We start from the raw sequence: 26,260 nt of genomic DNA, 5'->3' as shown, positions 1-26,260 counted from the left end.
TCAAGGTCCCCTTCCGGTTTCTGGTCTGAAGGACGATTGTATGCCCCCAGTATTACATCGCTCCTGAGGCCTGGTAATTTAACCCACAGAGATTCTATGGTGGAGTCGGACCCGCCTTCAATCTCTACTTTGCTGGATTCTATCCCTTCCTTAATGTAAACGGTCACCCCACCTCCAACATGCCCCTCCCTGTCCCTCCTGTAGAGTTTATAGCCCGGCATTGTGGTATCCCACTGATTTTCCGTATTCCACCAGGGTTCCGTTATGCCCACTATGTCAATGTTTTCCCTAGTCACCAGACATTCCAGTTTTCCCATCTTTGCTTGGAGACTTCGGGCATTTGCATAAAAGCATTTGTACATGGAATGCCCCAGGATGGGCTGCTTATTAGTTCCTTTGTCCCCGCATCTTCTCAGTGTGCCAAACCGTCTATCACATCCCATCATGCTACCATTCCCAATTTCTTCTCCTACTCTGCCTTTACCTTGTTGTTCTCTAACCTCCCCATCCTCGTCCCATAGGGATGAGGAGTTCCGAACCGGATGCCCCTCGTCTCCTGTTGGCTTTCTCCCAGGGATCAGTTTAAAAACTGCTCTGCCTTAACATTATCTCCTGTATGATTCCAAGCATATTTATTTGGAAATAAATCACAGGGCCTAATCCTATGCATTGGCAGTGCTGCTGTTGTACACGCTGCCCAGGCAATGGCTGTAACGGAAGTGCCTTAAGGCTCTGGGAGTTGAAAGTGCCTTAAAATGAATGGCACTGCTGGATAGGCCAATGCCAGTTGGCTCTGTGCCTCTGCACTGGTAAGATGACCAGTGGGATCCACCAGTGGTAAGTTCCCTGCCAGGTGGGAACTGATGTTCCCTTACCCCAAGGAGATGTCTGGCTACCTACTTGGCCCTATGAGATACAGTGGCAGCTGTTTTGATGCTGCTGTACCATGAGGTGGATGAGCAGCATAGGATTGGATTGAAATGAAGAAGTCATATTGATTACTACATACAGTGCAAGTATGATACAGTGTGTTTGGATGCCTTTTTAGTAGTGAACCTTCTTTTCATCTTAGGTTACTTAGTGGTCTTTGTGATGGTTCTGTGAAATACTGAACACGATAGAGCATTTATGTGAATAATTTTGCTCTTTGAAAGAATTCAGCCGTGGGTAGTTTTTTTTTGGGGGGGGGGGTAAAGGGGGAGTGCCTGTATTTTTACTAAATATTGTCACAAAAGACACCTCAACCCGCTATGTTGTATTTCCAAAAGGCACCATTTTGGAAACCTAGCAATAGCAAAATTGAAAAACCTTATTGAAGTTTTGCTGACAGGTCAGTTGACATCCAGGCAATTGTTAATGAGGGAAGAGGACCTAGAGGGTTTTTTTCCCTTGTTTAGGTATTTATTTGTTGTCAACCAGACATCAAACCAATAATTTTGGGAAAGAAGGCTGGACTACTGAATAGGCCTCTGTGTGTTAGATATGCATGAAGGCTCTAGTTAGTATGATGGTGTACATTTTTCTTGCTTCCTTTTGTGCAGCTTGATCCTTTGCATGATCACATAGAAGTAAGACTCCTCTAGGTTCAGCAGCCTCACAGATTTGTGTGCAGTCCTATGCACATTGGCACTGTTGTTAACTGAAATGGTTTTTCCTTCCAAAGAGTTGTCCTTTGTTGACCTTGCTTTTTTGGCATTTGTGAATTGAAACAAAAGAAGTAACTTACTTTTCACCTTGAATGAAATAAATGAATAGCTGACCTTAAAAAGACTTGTTTGTTTCAATAGCGCCTGAAGGAGCACTGAATCTCCTCCAGGATGGATATTTCCACTGTGAATGTGCAAGCTCATTTGATACTAAAGGTATCAAAGCAAAGAACAGTTTCTACTATTTGATGATAATAGCCGCCCAGGTCACTTTAGGGAGAAGGGTGGGATATAAATAAAGTTTATTATTATTATTATTATTAGGAAAAGAAGTTGCACTTTAGTTGTTGTTATAATAATCAAATATATCACACAAATGTTAGATGAAAAACACTTTTGTCACCTGAACTACTTCATCACAGACCAAAGTGAATCATTTTGTCTTAATAATAGGCATTTAAATGTTTGTTAGGAGTTTTCATTTTATGCTGTTGTTTTTAATAGCATCTCTAAGTCTAAGGCTGCAATCCTAAACATACTTTCCTGAGAGAAAGCTCCACTGAACAAATGGTACTTACCTCTGAATAAACATATATAGGATTATACTGTATGTTTTCTTCTATAACAAGTGTGTTATACTACTGCCTATTGTAGTTTACAAAGTTAATGCCCTTTGTAGTTTATTGAGTAATATATCTGATAGAGATGAATGGTGTTTTTGATAGGAGCTTCTCACGGGTGGTGTCCGAGCTTTAGAACACCTTTTCTCAGGAGTGTCCCCCATGTCTTCTCTGCTAAGTTTTAGCCTGTAAGACTGATGTTATTTCAATGGGCTTGTAATATTTATTTGGTGGTTGCTTTCTTGGTGGATTACTTGTTTGTTTGTTGTTCATGTGTTTCTCTCTGTGTGTTCTTCTCTGCTTTTCCTTTTTTGTGTTAGTTTTTAACATTTTTGTTTTAATTGAAATTATGTTTTTTGTGTGTTGCATTTGTTACCTTTTGAGAGCCTTTCTGGCCAAAAAGCAGCATATAAATGTTAAGATCCACTAAATTTATTTAATTCCAGTTCAGGGGCTTTTGCCAATTAGTAGTTTCATTTCCTATGTTAATAAAGACTCCTTTATGCACCTCTTTTCAGTATAGCCCAAGTCATTTTGATTGGCCCTTATCAGTAATTACAACACCACTTATTGTTTGAAGTTTGTTACTATTATATTAAATGCTATGGCTTGTCTGTGTTTTCAGCTTTCCTGTATAGGATGAGACTTGGTATTCCTGAGGGTTCCGTTCCCAGAACTCATGTGCATGGCAAAAATGCAAGCATTAAAGCAAGTCCATTTAAAAAACAATGTCCCTTTGCTAGGTGATTTAAAAACAGTCTTGCTGACCATTGTGATGTAAGACAGAGTCATTAGGCAGACAATGCATCAATCAGTCTCTTTCTAGGCCAGCCATTTTCAACCTTTTTCAGCTCATGGCACACTGAGAAGGCACTAAAATTGTCAAGGCACACTACCAGTTTTTTTCTTACATTAAGTTACTACATTACAGTTAATCTTGAATTAATAAATTTAATACAATTAAATCATTACATGACAAAAAAAGTTGACAAGAAGCATGGAAAGGGAAGTATATGTGGTTTCTGAAAAGGAGGAAAAATCCTATGTTCAAATTCTTATCAAAAATGCCAGAAAGTGTTGGCAAGGACAGGGCAGGTTGATCACATAGTGGGTGAGGGGCAGTGAGGAGACAAGATTGAAACAAGTGCAGGATTAAACTGGGGGTGGGACAGAGAGAGAGAGAATGTGAGGCAGTGATTCTGTATCTTTGGAATGTGTGGACAAGTGAGGGGAGGGACAGTAAGAGTTGTTAACTGTGATTGTGAGATTTGGGGGGGGGAGTATGCCTGGGGAAGGGGGTGGGATGGGAGAGAAGAGGAGAGAAATGCCAATTGCCTGCTTGTGTATTTGAGAAAAAAGTGCAACCAAAAGCCTAATCCTATGCATGCCTGCTCAGAAGTAAGCCCCATTATAGTCAATGGGGCTTACTCCCAGGTAAATGTGGATAGGATTGTGGCCCAGTGCCCTTCCTCTAAAGGCCCCAAAGTGCGGGGAGGGTCGCTTTGGGGAATTGTAGGCAAACTGGCAAGGAAAAGGGACTTTCAGGAATGCTTTTCAGCCAGCCAGTCCTTAGGTTGGGGGTCTCAGAAGACTCGCTCACTATGTACCTGCTTGCCCACTTCTGGCTCCCTTTTCTCACTCACTCAGCAGCTCCCACCTCCTGGCTCCTCTGGTTGGGCAATCAGCACACAGGTAGGCAACCACCGCCTTCGTGCCCAACCCTATGCATGTCTACTCAAAAGTAAACCCCATAGTAGCCAATGGGGCTTGCTCTTAGGAAAGTGACAATCAGGTTGCAGCCTGAGTTGTGCTCGGTAGCAGGAGCAAGCTCTAAGCGAACTCTTCAGCTGCTGCGTGGGATGCAAAGCAGCCGTGACCAGCCCTTTCCCTGGCTGCTCCCTTGCTTGTTCTCCCTGCTGCGGGAGGCTCAAAGCAGCTGCTTCTCCCGCATGCGGGCGCACAGCTGCTGCCTGCCTCCTCTGATCCTGTGGCACACCTGAGGCAGCCTTGCGGCACACTAGTGTGCCATGTCACAGCGGTTGAAAACCGCTGCTCTAGGCGCTTAGAAAGGCTTCAGTTCTTTCACCCAGAGCAGCCTTGGGAAAGAATGCAAAGTGATTATCATTCTTTCACATACTCAGGGGGAAGGAAGGGGTCGCTTGCCTTGGAGTGAAGCTGCTCTAAGTGCCTGGAGAGAGAATGATTGAAGAATTGTCAACCAGCTGCCCTCTATCGCATTAACAAGGCTATTTTTCCCCCTTTAATTTAAAGGCTCTTCTCATTACATTGAAATAAAACCATGGGTGAAAAATTTTGGGTAGTTAGATTATACCTGTATTTCAGTTTCTCCAACTTTTGTATTTTTTTCAGTGTATATGGTTATTTCACTTATAAAACAGGACAAAGTTCACTTAATCAAAATATAGTTTGAAAATATATTTCTTTACTTCATGCTGGGAGGCTTATTTCCTTTATTATCCTGTTGTTTCGAAACTTATCATATCTTTGTACAGGGTGTAGGATGGCCTTTGGAAGAAAAGCAGGATGTAATTCAGGATACAAGTGTATATAGATTATTGTTTAGTGGGGCTGCTTTGCTGGCAAGTCCTGTACATTCAAGCAAAAATGCCTAAGCTGCACTTAATGTGCAAGAGTCTTATGGCTTTTCCAGATGATGGGTTTTATTGTGAGTTAAATGTGCAGTAGTTCCTTGGTTGCTTACTCCTTGCAGCAGTGTTCTGCTATCCCCTCTTATTTATCTTACTTCCTTGTTCTTGCTCATTCTTCAGAACTAGAGGGTATAACTCTCTCCTCCCCTGGATCGGAGAGAACATGGGCATAGTGTCAGTATGGGAAAGCAATATTTTGCTGCTGGATTTTATTTTGTCTGCTGGATAGACTCATATAGAGTGTATAATTTTACTGCTGTATGCCTTATGAAATATTCCCCTTTGGGCAGAGTTGCATCTTTTAAAGTATTTAAAAAAAACAACAAGAGTCCTGTGGCAACTTAAAGACTAAGGGCCCAATCCTAGGTAGGTGTAGCCACAATGCAGCTCTGTGGTAAGGGAACACTTGTTACCATACCTTGAGGAGGCTGCAGTGACTGCCCCTCCACCACAGGATGCAGTGCGCACGCCACTGGCACAACTACACTAGCACTGGAAAATTGGATAGGATTGTGCCCTAACACATTTATTGTAGCATAAACATTTGTGAGCTATAGTTCACTTCATCAAGTACATTAAGTGAAATCCTTGATAGGTAGGGTTTTTAAAAAAATATAATTTTGTTTTTCAAAGCAATTTCTGTTTTTTCTGCTTCTGGTTTTTTAAAAATTTCTAAATGGCTTGAATGTACATTTTTCTTAAGTTTTGTCCCATAGTCTCATTTCCTTTACTCCTCCAACTCAGTTGAGGCAAAAACAATTACATTTTCTTCCCATGTCAGACTAATATAGGTATTCATTTATTGATGATGAAAGGCAATTGAAAAACTTAGGTATGTACACTTTAAAAAGAAATATTTTTAGTAAATCAGACTTTCAAGTTTACAGTAATTGGCTGATCTGTACAAAGCCATGTTAGGTTGGACAAAGATGATATATACTAGAAAGACATCAGATTTGTGTGGCCTGTTTAATAAAACCACAAGGTCCACCAAAAGGATCCAGGTGCAGAAGAATAGCTTGGGAAGAATAGTCTAGTGTTGTATCCTATGATGCTGCTTTTGTTTGTGCAAGAAGAGAGGGGTGGTGATTTTCCTCTGACCTCTTCTTTTTCCTTCTGCCCTTTAACCCACATGAGCAGGTGTTTGGGAGGCAGCGGGTTGCAGAGGGAAGAGGAGATGGCCAAAATCAATCTTCTCTTTCTTGTGCAAAAACCTTCAACCAATGGAAAGAGCACATTAGGATATAACCTTTTGAATTAAGGAACAGGGTGAATATGTCTGAGCACATGCTTAGTCCAAGAATTAGTTGAGTGTTGGGAGAGTTAGGACAGACAAAAGGAAATATTTCTTTTCCCAGTGTGTAATTAGTCTGTGGAACTCCTTGCCACTGGAAGTAGTGATGGCATCCTGTCTAGATGCCTTTTAAGAGGCGATTGGACAGATTTCTGGAGGAAAAGTTCATCACAAGTTACAAGTCACAGTAGGTATGTGCAAGGTAGGCTGCCTCTGATTGTCAGGTGCAGGGTAGGGCACCAGGACTCAAGTTGTGTCTGTTGTCTATTGAAGCATTTGGTGGGCCACTGCGAGATACAGGAAGCTTAACTAGATGGGCCTTTGGCCTGATCCAGTGGGGCTCTTCTTATGTTCTTAGTTTTCAGTACCAGAACTGAGCTTGTATTCCTTTCATACAAAAATCTGCTTCTGATTATCCCACAATCTTTATGTGTTTCAGCAGCCTAGTATCAAAGGAAAAACATTATTGCTATTGTTAAATGTAAGTGAAAACCTTTGCTGATTTAGTACAAATTATCCACAGATCTACCAGTAGATTTTTACCTATTTTCAGCCCACCTTCATATGCACTATGGTAAGCAAAGTGACTTTCAACAATTGTTTGTGTTAACCTGAAGTTAATGGTAACATCAGGAAAGAAAATAATGTCTCCTTATTTCTAGGCAATTTGTGAATTTTCTAGAAAGTGTTTGACTGGTAATCATCTCGTTGTTTTCAGATAATGTGCCAGTTTATAGAAGAAAACTCCCAATAGGTATCTAACTATTGGGAACTTTTCAGTTTTAAGAAGTGAAGTCTATTTATCTACATAAACTCTTTGCCTTTTACTTCTACTATGTTCATAGATTCCATCGGGCTTCGTATATGGACATCAAGCTTTGGAGGTGGCAGAATATTCAGCGGAAGGTAAAGAGTGCTGCCTTCTGGTGTCATAGTGTGTGCGAGCGTGCACTTGGGAGAGTTATGTAATTCTTTGGAAAGAAAAAAATGTGTCCAAGTAGGACTGGGATCTTTTTCATTTGACTGGTTATATCAATAGACTGCTTGTACTTTACCATGGTCAAATATAGGAAACCATCATGAAATCAAGAAAGGCAGACACACAAGGGCTGTCTTTTTAAAATGGCATTAAAGGGTCATTTGTTAGTCAAGGCAGGAGTAAAGGAGTCTTGCACCTAGCCCACTGGGAGTGAGGGGGTGTTTTTCTCATACACCCCTGTTAATCATTTGAGGGTAGGCACCAATGCCCTTCAGCTCTCTCTAGAAGTCTTCTGCTTTCTCCTTTCCAATGTCTTCTATATTGCTTATCTTCTTCTACTGGCTATTCACATAAACTACTGGCATCTCTGAGGGATATGGTGCCATTCTGCTGGGTGCATTTATTGTCTCTTGGTCTTCTGGACACCATGCAGGCTGGAGAGTTTCCCTGTCCTCCCAAAGTAGAATCTGAGTTTCTCTCCTGCAATCTGACTGCCTACCATCTTCCCTTAGGTTTCTTCAGACACTGCTGTATCACTCTTGTGGGGCTTTAGGTCTGTGGACTGATGGAAAAGTTTAGAACAGGAGCCTCATCTATGGATAGGCCAGGTTATTCTAATAAACACTTTCAAAACATTATTATTTGGCTAGCCAGTTGACCAAATTATCTTTTTGGCTGGTCAAATGCCAACACTATATGTACCTAAGAGAAGAATAATATTGGACAAAAATATGTTACTGATATTTCTTCATTGTAGCTTTAAAATTCTGACTGAGACCATTTTGAACCATCTGTCCATGCAATTTACTATTAAGACTTGTTCATAGTGTCATACCAGAGGAATGCAGAAATGTGTAAAGTATCTACGTAATTTTTGTATATTATCTATTTTTATAATATTTTGTTTTTCTGTGAAATAGATGTAACTCTGAAGTATGAGACAGTGGACAGACTGCTGGTTATGATCACTAGCACGCATCTTATTAGTGGTTCTGAGCTTAAAGAGATTCTCACCATCTGTGAAACTGGACTTGGACAAAACTTGCAGTAACTATAATCTCTTGTTCAGTGACAGCAAGCTCATTTCAACGGCTGCAACAAGCCTGCTGTGCTTCAGTTGCTGCTCCCAAGAGTCTAGTATGGTCAGGATGACTAAAGAAAATTTGGGACAACAATAGAGTACTGGTTAATGAGTTTGCCTGGACCTAAAAAGGGCCTGATTGCAGGACGACTTCATATGATCTTCTGGTATAGGCCCAAACTAGACTTTTAGACCAAAACCCCAAACCAAACCAGAAAAGCAAACTTTTCAGACAAATGTTCGGAGATGATGTCATCACATCTTTGCTGAACTTCCAGGTTGCTGTGCTCCCAGAAGCGGCTGCATGGAGATTGGCTTGGAAAGTCAATCTGCTATCTGCCATCTGCCCAGGCTCACAGAGTCCCTGTGCAGTGTGGCCAATTGGGTGGGAGGCTTCGCCTCCCAAGCTGAGCTCTGTGCAGACTGAATGACTTTGGGTGGTGGGCTGGATCCAGCCTGGTGGCCACAGGTTGCTGATCCTTGCCCTAAACCCTCACATGTAACAGTAGCACATACATCTAATTTCATTGTTTTTACGTAAAGTGAAATAAGCATATCTGTTTTCTTTCTGGTGCATTACTTTCTTCGACAAATATGCTCAAGTTCTTGCTGCTCTCTTGGCTAAGAACAAAAAATTTATATAGGGCTTAGGTAAATATCATCTGTCCTGTGTTACTGAAAATATGTCATGATATGATATGTTGGCAACCTTCAGTCTCGAAAGACTATGGTATCGCGCTCTGAATGGTGGTTCTGGAACAGCATCTAGTGTGGCTGAAAAGGCCAATTTGGGAGTGACAATCCCTTCCACACTGGGAGCAAGTGCAGTCTGTCCCTGGTCTGTCTCCCTGGCTATGGGCCTTCCTTCTTTGCCTCTTAGCCTCAGACTGTTGGCCAAGTGTCTCTTCAAACTGGGAAAGGCCATGTTGCACAGCCTGCCTCCAAGCGGGCTGCTCAGAGGCCAGGGTTTCCCACCTGTTGGGGTCCACTCCTAAGGCCTTCAGATCCCTTAAGAACATAAGAACAGCCCCACTGGATCAGGCCATAGGCCCATCTAGTCCAGCTTCCTGTATCTCACAGCGGCCCACCAAATGCCCCAGGGAGCACACCAGATAACAAGATACCTCATCCTGGTGCCCTCCCCTACATCTGGCATTCTGACATAACCCATTTCTAAAATCAGGAGGTTGCGCATACACATCATGGCTTGTACCCCATAATGGATTTTTCCTCCAGAAACTCGTCCAATCCCCTTTTAAAGGCGTCTAGGCTAGACGCCAGCACCACATCCTGTGGCAAGGAGTTCCACAGACCGACCACACACTGAGTAAAGAAATATTTTCTTTTGTCTGTCCTAACTCTCCCAACACTCAGTTTTAGTGGATGTCCCCTGGTTCTGGTATTATGTGAGAGTGTAAAGAGCATCTCCCTATCCACTCTGTCCATCCCCTGCATCCCCATCCCTCTTGCAGATATCCTTGTATCGCAGCTGTGGTCTACCTGTAGGGCGCTCTCCCTGCACGAGTTCTCCATAGAGGAGATCCTTTGGGATCCGGCCACCATCCATTCTCACGACATGACCGAGCCAACGCAGGCGTCTCTGTTTCAGCAGTGCATGCATGCTAGGGATTCCAGCTCATTCCAGGACTGTGTTATTTGGAACTTTGTCCTGCCAGGTGATGCCGAGGATGCGTCGGAGGCAGCGCATGTGGAAGGTGTTCAGTTTCCTTTCCTGTTGTGAGCGAAGAGTCCATGACTCGCTGCAGTACAGAAGTGTGCTCAGGACGCAAGCTCTGTAGACCTGGATCTTGATATGTTCCGTCAGCTTCTTGTTGGACCAGACTCTCTTTGTGAGTCTGGAAAATGTGGTAGCTGCTTTACCAATGCGTTTGTTTAGCTCGGTATCGAGAGAAAGAGTGTCGGAGATCGTTGAGCCAAGGTACACAAAGTCATGGACGACCTCCAGTTCATGTGCAGAGATTGTAATGCAGGGAGGTGAGTCCACATCCTGAACCATGACCTGTGTTTTCTTCAGGCTGATCGTCAGTCCAAAATCTTAGCAGGCTTTGCTAAAACGATCCATGAGCTGCTGGAGATCTTTGGCAGAGTGGGTAGTGACAGCTGCATCGTTGGCAAAGAGGAAGTCACGCAGACATTTCAGCTGGACTTTGGACTTTGCTCTCAGTCTGGAGAGGTTGAAGAGCTTTCTGTCTGATCTGGTCCGGAGATAGATGCCTTCTGTTGCAGTTTCAAAGGCATGCTTCAGCAGGACAGCGAAGAAAATCCCAAACAAGGTTGGCGCAAGAACACAGCCCTGCTTCAATCCGCTTCGGATGTCAAAGGGGTCTGATGTGGAGCCATCAAAGACAACAGTGCCCTTCATGTCCTTGTGGAAAGATCTGATGATGCTGAGGAGCCTGGGTGGACATCTGATCCGATGAAAATATGTCAATGCCCAAATATATAAAGGATATGAAAGGTAGTTTCTTAACCCAGTGGTTCTCAAACTGGGGCATTATGATGCCCCAACCAGAAAGCCCTGGCCTTTGCCCCCTTAAAGTGCGGGGAGGGGGGAGGCAGCAACACCATCGCCAGAATCATGTTGCTTTTGAGAAGTGCAGGGGCTTGCTTTGACTTACCAGAGCCTGTAGCAGGCTGCTGGGGTGCCAGGAGCCCCGCGTGAGCTTCCACAGAGCTCCCCAACATGCGGAGACACTCAAAATAACTATCGTGGCCCACTTTCAGTTTCGCAATCGCAAACTGGAAATGGGTCATGATCGTTTTGAGTGTCTCTGCATGCTGGGGAGCCCTGTGGGGAAACAGGTAGAGCTCCTGACATCCTAGCAGCCTGCTGCAGGCTCTGGTAAGTCAAAGCAAGCCCCTGTGCCCCTCGAAAGCAATGCGATTCAGGTGATCGTGTCGCTGTCTCTCCTGCAAGAACTTACAGTGGAGCTCAAACTCCTTGAGAGTTCAAGAACTGCTGCCTTAACCTGTTAGGTCACAGAATAAATATTGGTGACTCTTTTATTATGAGGTTGTTTCGGTTCCGTTGAGTATTTCTTTTATTGAGCATTATACATTATTGAGCAATGTAACAGTTTCCAATAGAAGAGCTATAGTGTCTAGAGGGAGCTGAAGTAATTGGCTCCAGGAATGCCTTTCGCCAACAAGAATAGAATTGACTTCAGAGGTGATGCTATTACTAGGAAACTATTTTTGGATTTTGATACATAATGACCAGTTGCATAGTATTATTGTGACACGTGGTTTGTATAAACTTATGGTTGGATATGAGCAGAGGTTTCTTCCTCTAGGCCAGCTAACTACAAACTTTTTGTCCATGACCCTAAATACTGTTTTTCTATCAATCCAGTGACCAATGGAGTTGGTACGTATTAGTACTAATTTAAAAACAAACAATTGATTTGGGTGATAAATTAAATTAAGTGCAAATTTACAGGTTTTTTTCCAGTGGCTACCATGAGAAGAATACTGTTCTCTAGTGGTACAATCTCCAACTTTCCTGTTCCAGGATTCCTTAGTCAACTGAACTAACCCATGCCTTAATAACTAATTTAGGCACATGCTGTTCAGGTGAATATATTGCCTGTGGCTCATCAGAGTTATTTTCAGCTCTGACACCTTGAATGGCTACCCCCCACTGCCTTTGTTCTGAACTTTCTCCTGTCAGTTATTGCACTGCCTGTGTGGCTTGCTATTTGATGATTAGAAAGAAGCTCAAAAGAACAGACAAGAAAGCCACTTTCTCCCACGTGAGTCTGCCTGTCCATGAGATCTTTTAGGGAGACTCTCTTGTGAGTACTACCTCCTTGAGAGGTACATTTGACAATAACCCACAAGAGGGCATTGTGATGGTGCACCTTCTCCATGGAACTCCCTGCCCTGTGAGGTTTGGCAAGCCCTCTTATCATCAGTGTTTCACTATAGATTGAAGAGATCTGCTTTTTTAGATGAGTCATATAGAGATGATTGAACTGTGGTTTTATTATTGCTGCTGCTGCTGTTCTTACGATACTGTATTTTATGTTGTTTTAGTTTATCTTATTAAGCCATCCTGAATCTTTGGAGATAGGGTGAGGTATTCATTTTTACAATACATAAATAAAATGAAAATATGTCCCAAATCAGGTTTCAACTCAGTAATGCTTCTCTTTGCTTTTACATTATCACCACTGGTACAGAATTGTACACTTCTAATAAGTTGCATTTTCAATTTGTTTGCTTGGATTACTAAGACGAGCTAATAGCTACAAATAGGATAATGCCAGGTTATCCTTAACTTGTAGCCTCTTCTGCTGTTATTTTTGTGGCTAAGTGAAAAATGTCCTGTTCAGTTACTCGAAAATTGCATATTTGTGACTCATATTCATCTTGTATTACTTTTAAAATCGTTGTAGTTCTTGTTGTGTAATTTCCAGTAGGCCATGAGTTGATATTACTTTGATATCAAAATGTGATTTTGTTTCATTCCATTTCTATTATTTAGATGTCTTATGGAACTTTCCAGTTTGTTTCAGTATTTTTTTTATAATGAGGGATGCGTTTGACACGGTCCCTCACCAAAGGCTGCTGAGAAAACTCCACAGTCAGGGAATTAGAGGGCAGGTCCTCCCCTGAATTAGGAACTGGTTGAGGTCCAGGAAACAGAGAGTGGGTGTCAATGGGCAATTTTCACAATGGAGAGAGGTGGAAAGTGGAGTGCCCCAAGGATCTGTCCTGGGACGTGTACTTTTCAGCCTCTTCATAAATGACCTGGAGATAGGGTTGAGCAGTGAGATGGCCAAGTTTGCAGATGACACCAAACTTTTCCGAGTGGTGAAGACCAGAAGTGATTGTGAAGAGCTCCAGAAGGATCTCTCCAAACTGGGAGACTGGCAAAAAAAATGGCAGATGCATTTCAATGTCAGTAAGTGTAAAGTCATGCACATTGGGGCAAAGAATCAAAACTTCACATATAGGCTAATGGGTACTGAGCTGTCTGAGATCAGGAGAGAGATCTTGGGGTGCTGGTGGACAGCTCAATGAAAGTGTCAACCCAATGGTGTGGCAGCAGTAAAGAGGGCTAATTCCATGCTTGGGATCATTAGCAAAGGCATTGAGAATAAGACAGCTAATATTGTATTGCCATTGTACAAATCGATGGTAAGGCCACACCTGGAGTATTGTGTCCAGTTCTGGTCGCCGCATCTCAAGAAGGATATAGTGGAGATGGAAAAGGTGCAAAAGAGAGCAACCAAAATTATTACTGGACTGGGGCACCCTCCCTATGAGGAACGGCTACAGCGTTTGGGCCTTTTTAGTCTAGAAAAGAGGTGCCTGAGGGAGGACATGATTGAGACATGCAAAATCATGCAGGAGATGGACAGAGTGGATAAAGAGATGCTTTACACTCTCACATAACACCAGAACCAGGGGACATCCACGAAGGTTGAGTGTTGGGAGAGTTAGGACAGAAAGAAGAAAATACTTCTTTAACCAGCCTGTAATTAGTTTGTGGAACTCCTTGCCACAGGATGTAGTGATGGCATCTTGCCTGGATGCCTTCAAAAGGGGATTGGACAAATTTCTGGAGGAAAAGTTCATTACGGGTTACAAGTCATAATAGGTATGTGTAAGCTCATGGTTTTAGAGGCAAGCTGCCTCTGATTGCCAGATTCAGGGGAGGGCACCAGGACACAAGTTGTGTCTGTTGTCTTGTGTGCTCCCTGGGGCATTTGGTGGGCCACTGTGAGATGCAGGAAGCTAGACTGGATGGGCCCTTGGCCTGATCCAGCGGGACTCCCTCTTCTTATGTTCTTATTTTGGTGTATTAGAAATTTTGCTCATAAACATCAACTTCTTCTCCAAGTTCTCTAATGAAAATAAATTCCAAGAATGCTCTCTAGCAACCCAGTTCTAATGCTGGAAAGAGCCAGTGGCCCACATGCTGCCCTGACAACACGTGTTGCAAATGTGCTGTAAGGTTCATTGCATCAGCTGGGAGGGGAAAAGCAGGGAGGCCAGTGCCACAACAAAGTAAAAGCTAAAAACACTCATATATTGATTTCATGTGGTTACTTTAAACACTATATTACTTATTATTCAACTTAAAACTACATTACATATAACTTATTAATTATAAGAAGGCAATGCGCTGCCTGCAGGGGCATACTCACAGGGAAAATAAGGATATTTAAATTCTTTTCCAGGACACAAGGCTAAAAAAAGAGAACATATCCTGGAAAAAGACGATGTCTGGTCACCTTGGCCTCAGTAGCTTGCGGCAAAATAGTGATTGGCTTGGTTTTGCCCAACTGCCATAGTAACTATTGCCTTGACTCTGCATATGATCGCAACCAAACATTAGAATTTCTAGGGAGTAGTGTAGCTGTTTCCAAGCTCTCAGGAAGAGTTTGGGCTGCTGTAGGTCCTTGCGGCATAGGAGAGAGGGTGGCAATGGTGCTGAGGACAAGAAAACCACCAAGTCTTTTAGAATTATGGGGGGCAGGGTCCGTTGTGGCTCTCTGGAGGGACTGGGGAGCCCATAGACACTGTGCAATCCTAGCAATCATGTCGCTGCTGTTGCCATCGCCTCGCCCCTTAAGGGAGCAGTAACACAGCTTCCCTGACTACAGCAATGCCTCAGTTTGAGAATCTCTGGACTAGTGGGTAGGTGAGAGCCTTTCTGAAGGCACTAAAACAGTTGCAAATGAGTCTGACAGCAGAATCAATGAAAGAAGTCTAAAGGTGCATTTGGCCAAAATAGAAAAAGTTTGCTTTTCCATTTATAGCAACATCATTTGCATTATGTTGCATTATATATATTGTAAGCTGCTTAGGCTCTCTGTGCAAGACAACATTTTCATAAATACAGTAAACATCTTAATTCTGTTGAAACCCATCTTTCTGGGTTTTAGTTGTGATTTTTCTGATGAGACTGGGTCAAATGTTTTACTGAAATTCAAATAGGTTAGATTTACTGTCATTCCCTTGTCCAGAAAACCAGTTTAATTTTTTATGACCATTTAGAAACTAACTTTGTGGGAGATGGAAGTCTTAAAAGTGCAGAAATTGTTTCTTTTACCTGAAACTCAATTCATCCAGTAAACTTACCTAAAATGTCTACTTCCAGATTAATACAGGTCGTCCCTCATTATCCTTTGGGGTTCTGTTCTAGAACCCCTAGTGGATAATAAAATAGTGGAAAAATAGATTTAGAGACTTCCAGTTTTCTCGCCCCTCCATTGCTTCTAATAAGGTCATGTCTTGACATCCACAGGGATTTGCTTCTGGGTCTTCCTGCTGATACCATAAAGTGTGTTAAATAAAAACAGTTTAAAAAAATCAAAAAGTGCATCCCTTTACAATTGTGGTTTAAAAACAGCTTTTCTTACTGTTATATAGAGCTAGTCAGCAATGAGAAATGCAAAGGACCCCCTGCCTTGGCCTAGCTCAGCTGAAGAATGAATAATCGCTTGCATGACTGTCTCTCTACATTTTTTAAATCCAGTTTTTAAACTGTGATTTTAAAGAGGTGTATTTTTCCCCTTTTCCAGGGATCATTACATTCCTTCTCATTTGCAGGAGCCATTCGTGTTGAGCCAAATCCATGTATAACAAGGTTGGACCTGTATTATCAAGTTGACTCCTGAAGAGATCAGTAAATTGGACTTTGGAGAGCATAGAATCAGTGACTTACAGATGTACTCTGCATGTTTAGTTGAAAAAAATTATCTTTCTCTTCAGAGATGTTTTTGATATCTTGGATTATTATCAGCAGGCCAGACTTCCCTGTTAGGTTCAAACTGTTGAGCTGAGAGCATAAATTTTTTAATGGGTGGTACACTTAATCTAATGGACTAAAGGGAGGAAGGGGTATCCATTCAATCTGAATGCATTTGTAAGAATACACGTGTGTGTGCCAAACATAAATTATTGGCAGTAATGTACCAAGGGCAGGGTGGAGGCGGTCTGCTCCAGATGTTTAATCTGCTCTGGGATGCAAAATGTGCCACTGAGCAACTAAGTGGAACTGCCTCCATCAGAGGAATCTTGAGGTGAAGGCCAGGTCTACCCTTCACTTTGAGCTGCTGGTAGAACCTGGCTTCCACCTGGAGGGGGGGGGTCAGGGAAGGGGCCAGCTCTACCCTTTGCTTGGAGTGGCTGGTAGATTTGGCCTTCACTGGGTTGTCTCAAGGTAGAGGCCAGGTCTTCCTGTGGCTTTGAATGCCCAGGTGTCTATTACCCTTGGTATGCAACTGATTACAGAGAGCCCCCATATCAGCGGATCCTGTATCCATAGATTTATTTATCTGCGGATTGGATTTTTCTCCCAGCACACACACACTCCTATGTGCACCCTTTCCAGAGGTGAGAGGAGCTCTGAGTTCATGGAGAAACTGACAGTGATGTTTTTAAAGCCTTGTAAGTTACTGGGAAGCCCGGGGAAGCCCTGGAGCTCAGAGGCCCCTCCCGACAGATCTGGAGACAGGGTTGAGCAGTGAAGTGCCTAAGTTTGCAGACGACACCAAACTTTTCCGAGTGGTGAAGACCAGAAGTGATTGTGAGGAGCTCCAGAAGGATCTCTCCAGACTGGCAGAATGGTCAGCAAAATGACAGATGCGCTTCAATGTCAGTAAGTGTAAAGTCATGCACATTGGGGCAAAAAATCAAAACTTTAGATATAGGTTGATGGGTTCTGAGCTGTCTGTGACAGATCAGGAGAGAGATCTTGGGGTGGTGATGGACAGGTCGATGAAAGTGTCGATCCAATGTGCGGCGGCAGTGAAGAAGGCCAATTCTATGCTTGGGATCATTAGGAAGGGTATTGAGAACAAAACGGCTAGTATTATAATGCCGTTGTACAAATCTATGGTAAGGCCACACCTGGAGTATTGTGTCCAGTTCTGGTCGCCGCATCTCAAAAAAGACATAGTGGAAATGGAAAAGGTGCAAAAGAGAGCGACTAAGATGATTACAGGGCTGGGGCACCTTCCTTATGAGGAAAGGCTATGGCGTTTGGGCCTCTTCAGCCTGGAAAAGAGATGCCTGAGGGGGGACATGATTGAGACATACAAAATTATGCAGGGGATGGACAGAGTGGATAGGGAGATGCTCTTTACACTCTCACATAATACCAGAACCAGGGGACATCCACTAAAATTGAGTGTTGGGAGGGTTAGGACAGACAAAAGAAAATATTTCTTTACTCAGCATGTGGTTGGTCTGTGAACTCCTTGCCACAGGATGTGGTGCTGGCGTCTAGCCTAGACACCTTTAAAAGGGGATTGAACAAGTTTCTGAAGGAAAAATCCATTATGGGGTACAAGCCATGATGTGTATGCGCAACCTCCTGATTTTAGAAATGGGTTATGTCAGAATGCCAGATGCAAGGGAGGGCAGCAGGATGAGGTCTCTTGTTATCTGGTGTGCTCCCTGGGGCATTTGGTGGGCCGCTGTGAGATACAGGAAGCTGGACTAGATGGGCCTATGGCCTGATCCAGTGGGGCTGTTCTTAGGTTCTTATGTTCTTACTTTTAACAGGCTACTATGCATATGCTTTTAACAGTGATAGTCAATGGGACTTAGTCTTGGGCAAGTGTGGGTAGGATTGCAGCCTAGGATTGTAAAAATTTTTCCTGCTTGATGATTTCACTTTAGGTCATGACATCACTTCTGGTGGGTCCTTGCAGATTCTTATTCTAAAAAGTGGGTCCCAGTGCTAAAAGTTTGAGAACTACTGCTTTAGTTCATTGGCTGTGTAAGTGCATAATCTGGCCTTTAGCAAAGCTGATTTAAGAAATGAGAAATGTAAAGTCAGGTTTATGTTTTGGCAGATTTGTGGGTCTCCCTTTTTTGCAGTTAATCAAAATATGGCTTCAGTTACTATACTCAAGCTGAACTTTCAAGCATTTAGAGATTGTCAGTGCACTTGGTTAAATATGTAAGCTTTTGGAAGGGGTGATGACAGTGAGTCAATTCCCTTTGTTTTCCTGGGATAAAAATTGGAATTTTAGTAAAAATTGAACTACTTTGCAACATGGCTGTCCCCCCTGTATCCACAGACCCAGCACCTGTGATTTCAGTTATCTGTGGGTCTATGTTAAGACATGTAGAATGTAAAGAAAAAAACCCAGAATAGCTTCCCCTACAGTTGCATAGCTATACTGCTGTGTTTTGAGGGCTGCAGGCAGTCTTCTGAAATCCCTGCAGCCCCTTCTAGATTGTGCAGAGGCCCCTCTCTTTACCCAGGCTTGCCCCAGAATGCATTGCAAAGAGAAGGGCAGGTACGTTGTATCTGCAGAGAGGGGATGTTCGGGAATGGAACCCCTGTGGGTACAGGGGGATGCCTGTATTTATCAAGCCTCAGTTTCCTTTTCTACTTTAATATCGTGCATAATTTAGCACATAGAACTGTAATGTATAATATGAAATTTAAAACTAAAAAAAGTTTTATTTACATAATTGTTACAATAGCTAGAATTGGAGCTACAAACTGCTGAAACCTGCACCATGCTTCCCTGGAAGTCGGTCTCATTGAATTCAATGGGGCTTACTAGGATTGCCAACCCCAGAGTCTCCAGGAATCAATATCCATCTCTGGGTGGCTGCTGAAGCAATCCTGGAGATTTTAACAGCATTTTTCTAGTTTAATAACATTGTGTCACGTCACTCAGTGACGTGGGAGAAATCTCCAAGATTAATAGATAAATGAAAGTTGAAAAATTATATTATTGATACTGTAGTAAACATAGCAGTTTATCTGGACTTAGAAACAGTTGACCTAAGCATTATCATGAAGAAAAAACATTAAACTTTGTTTTCTGTGCTTTTTTTCTAAACAAATTTTTAAAAACTTGGGATTTCTTGAATGTAATTTAGGAGTGGCAATAAATATGGATATTCTTTTACACTTTTATCATCATGTACAGGTAGACTGTAGCCCTATGTCCATATGTGAGTGAATCCCTTTGGGTATCTATTTGTTTGTCCTATAGGGCAGTGTTTTTCAAAATGTGGGTCAGGACCCACTAGGTGGGTTACGAACCAATTTCAGGTGAGTACCCATTCATTTCAATATTTTATTTTTACTATATTAGACTTGATGCTCCTATGGCATGTGACTGCATTGGGGAAAATGTTACAAATCTGTACGTTTAACAGGCTACTCTGTATAGGCTTTTAACAATGATGGTCAATGGGGCTTACTCCTGGGTAGGATTGCAGCCCTAGGATTGTTAAAAAAAATTGTACTTGATAATGTTACTTCCAGTCATGACATCATGTCCGGTGGGTCCTGACAAATTCTCATTCTAATAAGTGGGTCCCAGTGCTTAATGTGTGAGAACCACTGCTATAGGGCAAAAACTGGTTTTCTCATGGGGAAAAGAATTAACCACCTGTCCCCCCACGTTGCAATCCTGATCAGATTTTTGAATTGCTGGAGCTCCTATTAAACTGTTAAGATGGTGGAACGTTTACTGTTGTGTCACGTCTTGTACTCTGGGACACATTGGCTCCTCTTTGCCAACTTTTCTCCTGGCAGGGGCTCCATGTTTGCACACTAGTAATATTTATGTGTTTTCTGAATGTGCTATTTCACTTGCATTACTTTGATGTAATCCTTTCAACAACCTCATAAGGTAGACTGAGGCTGAGAGAGAGTGACTTACCTAAGGCTATCCAGTGAGTTCCAGACAGAAGGGAGATACAAACTGAGAAACATTTGATTTGCAGCTCAGTCTTAGTTGCTTTAGTGCACAATCCTAACCCCTTATGTCAGTGCTTTGCAGCACTGGTATAGCAGTGTCAATGGGACATGTACTGCATCCTGCAGTTGGGTGCCACTCACAAAGGCCTCCTCAAAGGCCAATAGTCCAATAGTCCAAACAAAGGGAATGTTTGTTCCCTTACCTCAGAGCTGCATTGCCCTTATGTCAGTGCTGGAAAGCACTGACATAAGGGGTTAGGATTGCTCACTTACTAAAACACCTACAAGACAGGCAGAATTTTTCAATAGGTGATGCTTTTCCGGTCACTGGATCCCCCTTCTAGGAAAAGATTCAACTGTAGAATTCCTTTTACCTAAGCAGTTGCAAATGATACTGGAGATCTGCTACCAAAAAAACAGTTTCAGATCCTACTGGGAACATTCCCTCCTCTGAAGGAAAAATATTGGAATAATTTTCTCCTTTTTTCCAACTTTATTTAAAGTGGTGTTTTTTCCCCTTCAATTTGAGCTTTGTTGGCATCCTTCAGTCTCAGAAGACTATGGTATCGCGCTCTGAATAGTGTTCTGGAACAGTGTCATCTCCAGTGCGCGAAGCCTGGGTAAAGTAGATATGGAAGATAGACTGTTACCCATGCAGCAAATCCCCCCTCTCCACTTCGCTGAAATGGTCCACTGGAAAGGCAGAAGCCAATACGGTTGGTTCCAGCAGCATTGCGGGAGTTGCCAGAACGTGACTGTGTTCAGCCATGAGCTGCCTCAGGGACTCCGGCTCCGGATTTTGCCTCAAGGTTGACTCCTGAAGCCTTTTCCATATCTGGATGTAGCCACAAGGCAGTGGAGGTTTGGGATCAGAGTTTTCCTTCTCTCAGATGAGCTGCCTTCCCAGGCTGAGGAGTCCCATCTACCCGGTGGCTGTTTAGTCGCCTCTTAGGACAAGTACAGCCAAACTGAGGGCCTATTCTTATCCCCAGCCCCCAGGGGAAAATTTGAGCTAATTGTTTGCATATTGAACCTAATGTTTTCTTTCCTATGGACCCTTATCTCCTACCTGCATGACCTCTGGGAAGAGGAGAACATCCTTTTGTTAGTATTTGTTAGTGTCTTCTGATATTCAATAAGGTTTTACCTAAAGCAGCTGAATAGATTCTACAGGTCAATTAAGGCATAGTTATGTTAGGTGCTTGAGATAGTTATATTAGGTGCTTGAGACTGATCTAGTCTAGCAGCTTTCTTCAGCACTTTATGGCCTTAGGCAAGCAATTGGCTATGGGGGCCTGCAAGTGTCATGTACAATCCACAGCCCAGAGATGTAACTGCCCAAATCTTGGGATTTCTTCAATATTGGGGGGAGGAGTTATGATTCCTGCATCAATTTTTTTTCTCATTCTTAAAGAGGGTTTATAGTTCTACACATTATACACTTACGGTTTTGTTTTTGTCATTTGGGCAATGGAGAACCTTCATGTCATGGTTGAGTCAATTATCAAAAAAGAGGAAGCTTGACAGATCATTACATAGTTTCAAGTACTGTCTGTAACTACATTAGAAGTTTAGATTAGTGATTAATCTTTGTGTTCCTGTGTGGATTTATTTATTTATACCCCACCTTTCCACCCTGCTTAAGGGCCCTCAAGACTATTGGACTTGTATCCAGCTTTTTAATCTGAGTTCCCAGATTACTGATACTTACTTACTATTCTGATAAAAAGAAGTTTAACTTTATGTAAATAAGGTTTGTAAAACGTACTGTTTTCTTCTTGCAGAAAAGACGAAAAGGAATATGCACTGAAGCAGATTGAAGGTACAGGGATATCGATGTCGGCATGTAGAGAAATAGCAGTAAGTGGACATAAAATGTTCAATATCATTACAATTAATGATTTTTAAAATGCCTATCCTGTCAAAATTTAGATGTAAGTGATCTGAAGGACATATTTTTCTTGAAACTTAATTCAAGTACAATGCTTTTTTTTGTAAGAACTTGGTTAAATTTAACATGAATTTGGTATATTTGTATAGTAACTACTGTATTTGCTAGAAAAACTAGCAAAGCGCTTTCCACTCATCCAATAGCACTTATTCCACGTACGAAGGGGCATAGGTCTCTTAGAAGGTCTCCTGCTGCTGTAATGAAGTAGAAAGTAGTCATACTGAAGTTTGCAGTTGATAACTGAAATCTAGACACATGTTCTAAATGCAAGGGTATAGTGAGGGAGGCATACATACAAGAGCAGGCTTCCATTAATCTAGTACAGGGGTCTCCAAACCCCGGCCCAGGGACCAGATGTGGCCCATGAAGTGCCTCTATCCGGCCCGCGGTCAGCCTCTGATCCCCTGAGAGCCTCTGGTCCAGTTGACCAAACACAACCAGAGTTGTGCTTGTGGGGTGGGGGAAAGGGGATCCATTTAAGTGTGTGCTTTATTTCTTGGGCTATGTTCATGCTTGAAGAAGTCCTGGACATTTGAACCCATTCATTCATCTAAGTTCCATCTCTAATGTATGTATTTAAATTTTATATTTAGTTTTTTTCCCGGCCCTTGGCACTGTGCCAGATATTTGAGGCGTCCCTTTGGCCAAAAAGTTTAGAGACCCCTGATCTAGTACATTCAAAACTCTACGTGTATGCACAGCACTTCATTATTTTATGCATTTATTCTCCATCTTTAGAATACAGCTTTCTTAAAATGCCATATAGAGATAAACGTATAGTATGCAATATCAATTACTTTAAGAAATAATAATTAAAACACAGCAGCATATAGCTCCAGCTCAATCTGTTTCTCATTTAAGTGCAAGCAGTGGTACAGTCAATCATAAAACACCTTATTGAGCATAAAATTTTTCATAACCCATTTCAAAACAGGAGGAGAAGACACTTGGCAGTTCCTTGGCAGAGGGAAAAATATTTCACAAACCTGGAACCATCAGCTCTTGATGACTAGCACTGGAATAAGTAAACTGACAAGTAAACTGATGAGTTCACATCAGGAGACACATGTTGAACCAGACTTAGCTTAACCTGAACCCTCCAAAGGTGACTGCAGCTGTGCTCTAGTCACCTGTGGAGGGTTTTCAGAAGCCTGCAGAGGCTGCACAGGTCTGCCTGTGGCCTCTGCAGGCTTTAGAATGGCCCTTATGGGCAAAAGAAATGCTACTTCTGGTTTTATGGGAAACCGGAAGTGAAGTTTTTATGCCCATAAGGGCCATTCTAAAGCCCACAGAGGCCACAGGCAGATGTGCGCAGTCTCTGTGGGCTTCAGAAAGCCCTCTGGAGGCAACCGGAGCACAACCTCAGTCTTTGGAGGGTTTAAGGTTTAATGAAACTGCAGGTTTCATTATCTGTGGTTTTTAGTATTCGTGAGGGGTCTGAGAGCAGATCCCTCACAGATACTGAGGCCCCACCTGTTTATGCAGACACCTTCCTTCCAATGTTTATGTGAAATGGGGAGATGTATTCACATCTGATCTTCTGGGGATAGAATGTCATGGGCATGATATTGTTTAGAAATTAATATAATTACAAACGACATTCACAAAATACAAAATCTGAATTTATAAATGCATTTTTACAAATGATTGGTTGATACGTGTGTGGTGATTGCCTAATCACGTGTGTGGTGATGGCAGGAGGTCTGGTCTAGAGGGTAGAGCCTCCGTCTGCCTGAAGATAACATCCACAAGGTCGCCAGTTCGAGGCCACCGGCACCTTGCGACCTTGAAGCAGCTGACAAGCTGAAGCCGAGCTATTCCATCCGCTCTGAGCGTGGGAGGATGGAGGCCAGAATGTGCGACCAGATCAGAGTGAAACATCTGGACTGTTGTGGTTCTTGAAAGAAAGAACCTTCTTTCAATTGTAAAAATCCCTACGGGGATTTAATCAGCCTGCCTATGTAAACCGCCTTGAATAAAGTCTTGAATAAAGACCAAGAAAGGCGGTATATAAATACCTGTATTATTATTATTATTGTTGTTGTTGTTGTTGTTGTTGTTATTTATTAATAGGAAGGAAGGAAGTTGTCAAACCACTAGACCAGTGGTTCTCAAACTGGTGGGTTGCGACCCACCAGTTCGTGTAAAGGTTCCCTATCCCTTTAAGGGTTGGGGAAAGGGAGAGGCAGTAAGCGATCCCCAGGGTTGCGTTCGTATGGGGAGGGTGAGGGGGGGGGTGCTTGTGACTTACATTATGTAGGCAGGGCTGAAACAGGCTGCAGGAGTTGCGGGGAGCCCTGTGCAGCCCTTCACAGCACTCCCCCAGGCTTGGAATGTACGGAAAAAGCGGATGCAAAGCACTTCCGTTTTGCAGGAGGCGCTTTGCTCCTACTGTTTCCAAACCTTCCAAGCCTTGGGGGAGGGCTGCACAGGACTCCCTGCACCTCCTGTAGCTTGCTGCAGCCCAGCCTACATAATGTAAATCACAAGCAGCCTCCTCGCCCCCCCTTAGGCCCTCCCCCACAAGAACTTGCTGAGGGAGTAAAGCTCCCTCAAAGTTTGAGAACCGCTGCACTAGACCGTTCATATAGAGAGCTTGCATGTTGACATGCAAGTTGTTGTCTTCTGTTGTTGTCTTTCCTTTGAAGAATGTTAGTGATGAAATAGCTTTAATTTGGTATTCTTTTTCATTTGCTTCCCATCAGTGAGTTATTTTTGTGTTCTGCAACAGTCCATCCAGGAGATTTCTTATAGACTGTATGTTTAAATGATGATAATCTTATTGGGCATAACTGGGATTTTTTCTGTTCAGCTAGTGAGTGTGATTCATTATTCACAAACCCATCACTGAATAAGAGGCATTGAAGTCATTTTATAGGTTGCTTCCAAGCAGAAACTTTTTTCCAGAATTGGTCAGAATTGCATCAGAAGTGCTCTAGGGTAGATCAGACCACTAAACACCCATACTGCACTTGTCTTCAGTCTATTAGTGTTATTGTGAGGGTTCTGACTCTGAGGTTGCTCTCAGCAAAAGCAGTTGTACAAAAAGCTGCCAAATGATGCACCTTGTTGGATTTCATTACTATCAGCTGGAGTGCAAGAAATCTTTTTTGATAGATGGAACAATGAAACCAATCAACACTGGTGATCTTTCCAGTATTTACCTCTATGCTTACACTTAGATGTGCAATTATCATGTAGATCGGATAAGGAACTTCCATGGGCGTGCTGAGGCCTGCGGAAGAACTCAATTTATCCTGTTAGAGCAGCTCTGATGGTTCTTATAGTCACTTAGTTTGTCTTTACGGTCTTTATAGTCTCTACTGTCTCGTCTTGGTACCATATTAGGAAATATTGTATGTATAATACGGGGTGGCTTAGCATAAGAGCCACATTTGATAAACTTCAAATGCTTGACAGCCACAATATTTAAGAAGCTTTTAAATTCTTAAATATATTTACTCACCATTAGCATTACTCCAGTGAACTCTCAGTTTATACCTCATAAGTCAGTGCTTCTCAAACCGTGGGTCGGGACCCACTAGGTGGGTCATGAGCCAATTTCAGGTGGGTCCCCATTCATTCCAATATTTTTTTAATAAGTATATTAGACTTGATGCTACCATGGTATGTGACTGCATCTGGGGAAATGTTACACACCTGTACTTTTAACAAGCTACTATGTATATGCTTTTAACAATGATAGTCAGTGGGGCTTACTCCTTGCTAAGTGTGGGTAGGATTGCAGCCTAGGATTGTTAAGAATTTTCTTGCTTGATGATGTCACTTCTGGTCATGCCATCACTTCCAGTGCGTCCTGACAGATTCTCATTCTAAAAAGTGGGTCCTGGTGCTAAATGCATGAGAACCACTGTAATAAGTAATTAAAAAGCTTGAACATTTCTTATTTACCTTTTATATTAACTGTGATCCAAAAAGGAGCTCAGCCAACGTATTTCTAAGAATGCACATGTCAAAGAGCCTCACGTGGCTCACGAGCTGTGGTTTGGCCACCTGTGATATAGTGTGTGTCCACAAATTCTTGAGTTTTGATTTGAAATCAGCAAATGCTAACATTGAATGACTCGGGGCCCAATCCTATCCAATTATCCTGTGCAGGTGCAGCCATGCCAGTGGAGCATGCACTGCATCCTGTGGTGGGGAGGTAGTCACATAGGCCCTCTTAAGGCATGGGAACATTTGTTCCCTTACCCTGGGATTGCATTCCGGTTGCACCGGTGCTGGAAAATTGGATAGGATTGGGCCCTCAGTTGTGTGTTTGGTTTGAACTTTCCATACTGTTTGCAAAC

At 42.6% G+C, this 26,260-nt stretch overlaps 1 protein-coding gene across 2 annotated transcripts in view; it reads left to right on the top strand.

Moving 5' to 3' along the window:
- The window catches only part of CDK19 (cyclin dependent kinase 19), a 120,296-nt gene that overhangs the window by 13,411 nt on the left and 80,625 nt on the right, over window positions 1-26,260 (top strand). Inside the window, exons 1-2 of one of the 2 annotated variants that reach the window (XM_066613400.1) lie at window positions 7,103-7,135; window positions 21,784-21,859. In XM_066613400.1, the coding sequence (XP_066469497.1) occupies window positions 21,836-21,859 (24 nt within the window). In that variant the 5' untranslated portion in view covers window positions 7,103-7,135; window positions 21,784-21,835. Of the gene's footprint in view, window positions 1-7,102; window positions 7,136-21,783; window positions 21,860-26,260 lie in introns of those variants that run through there. The other variant, XM_066613392.1, reaches the window with a different exon arrangement.

Source organism: Tiliqua scincoides, chromosome 1 (genome assembly GCF_035046505.1).
Source record: "Tiliqua scincoides isolate rTilSci1 chromosome 1, rTilSci1.hap2, whole genome shotgun sequence".
Lineage (NCBI taxonomy): Eukaryota > Metazoa > Chordata > Lepidosauria > Squamata > Scincidae > Tiliqua > Tiliqua scincoides.
This window is presented reverse-complemented; position numbering and strand designations above follow the sequence as displayed.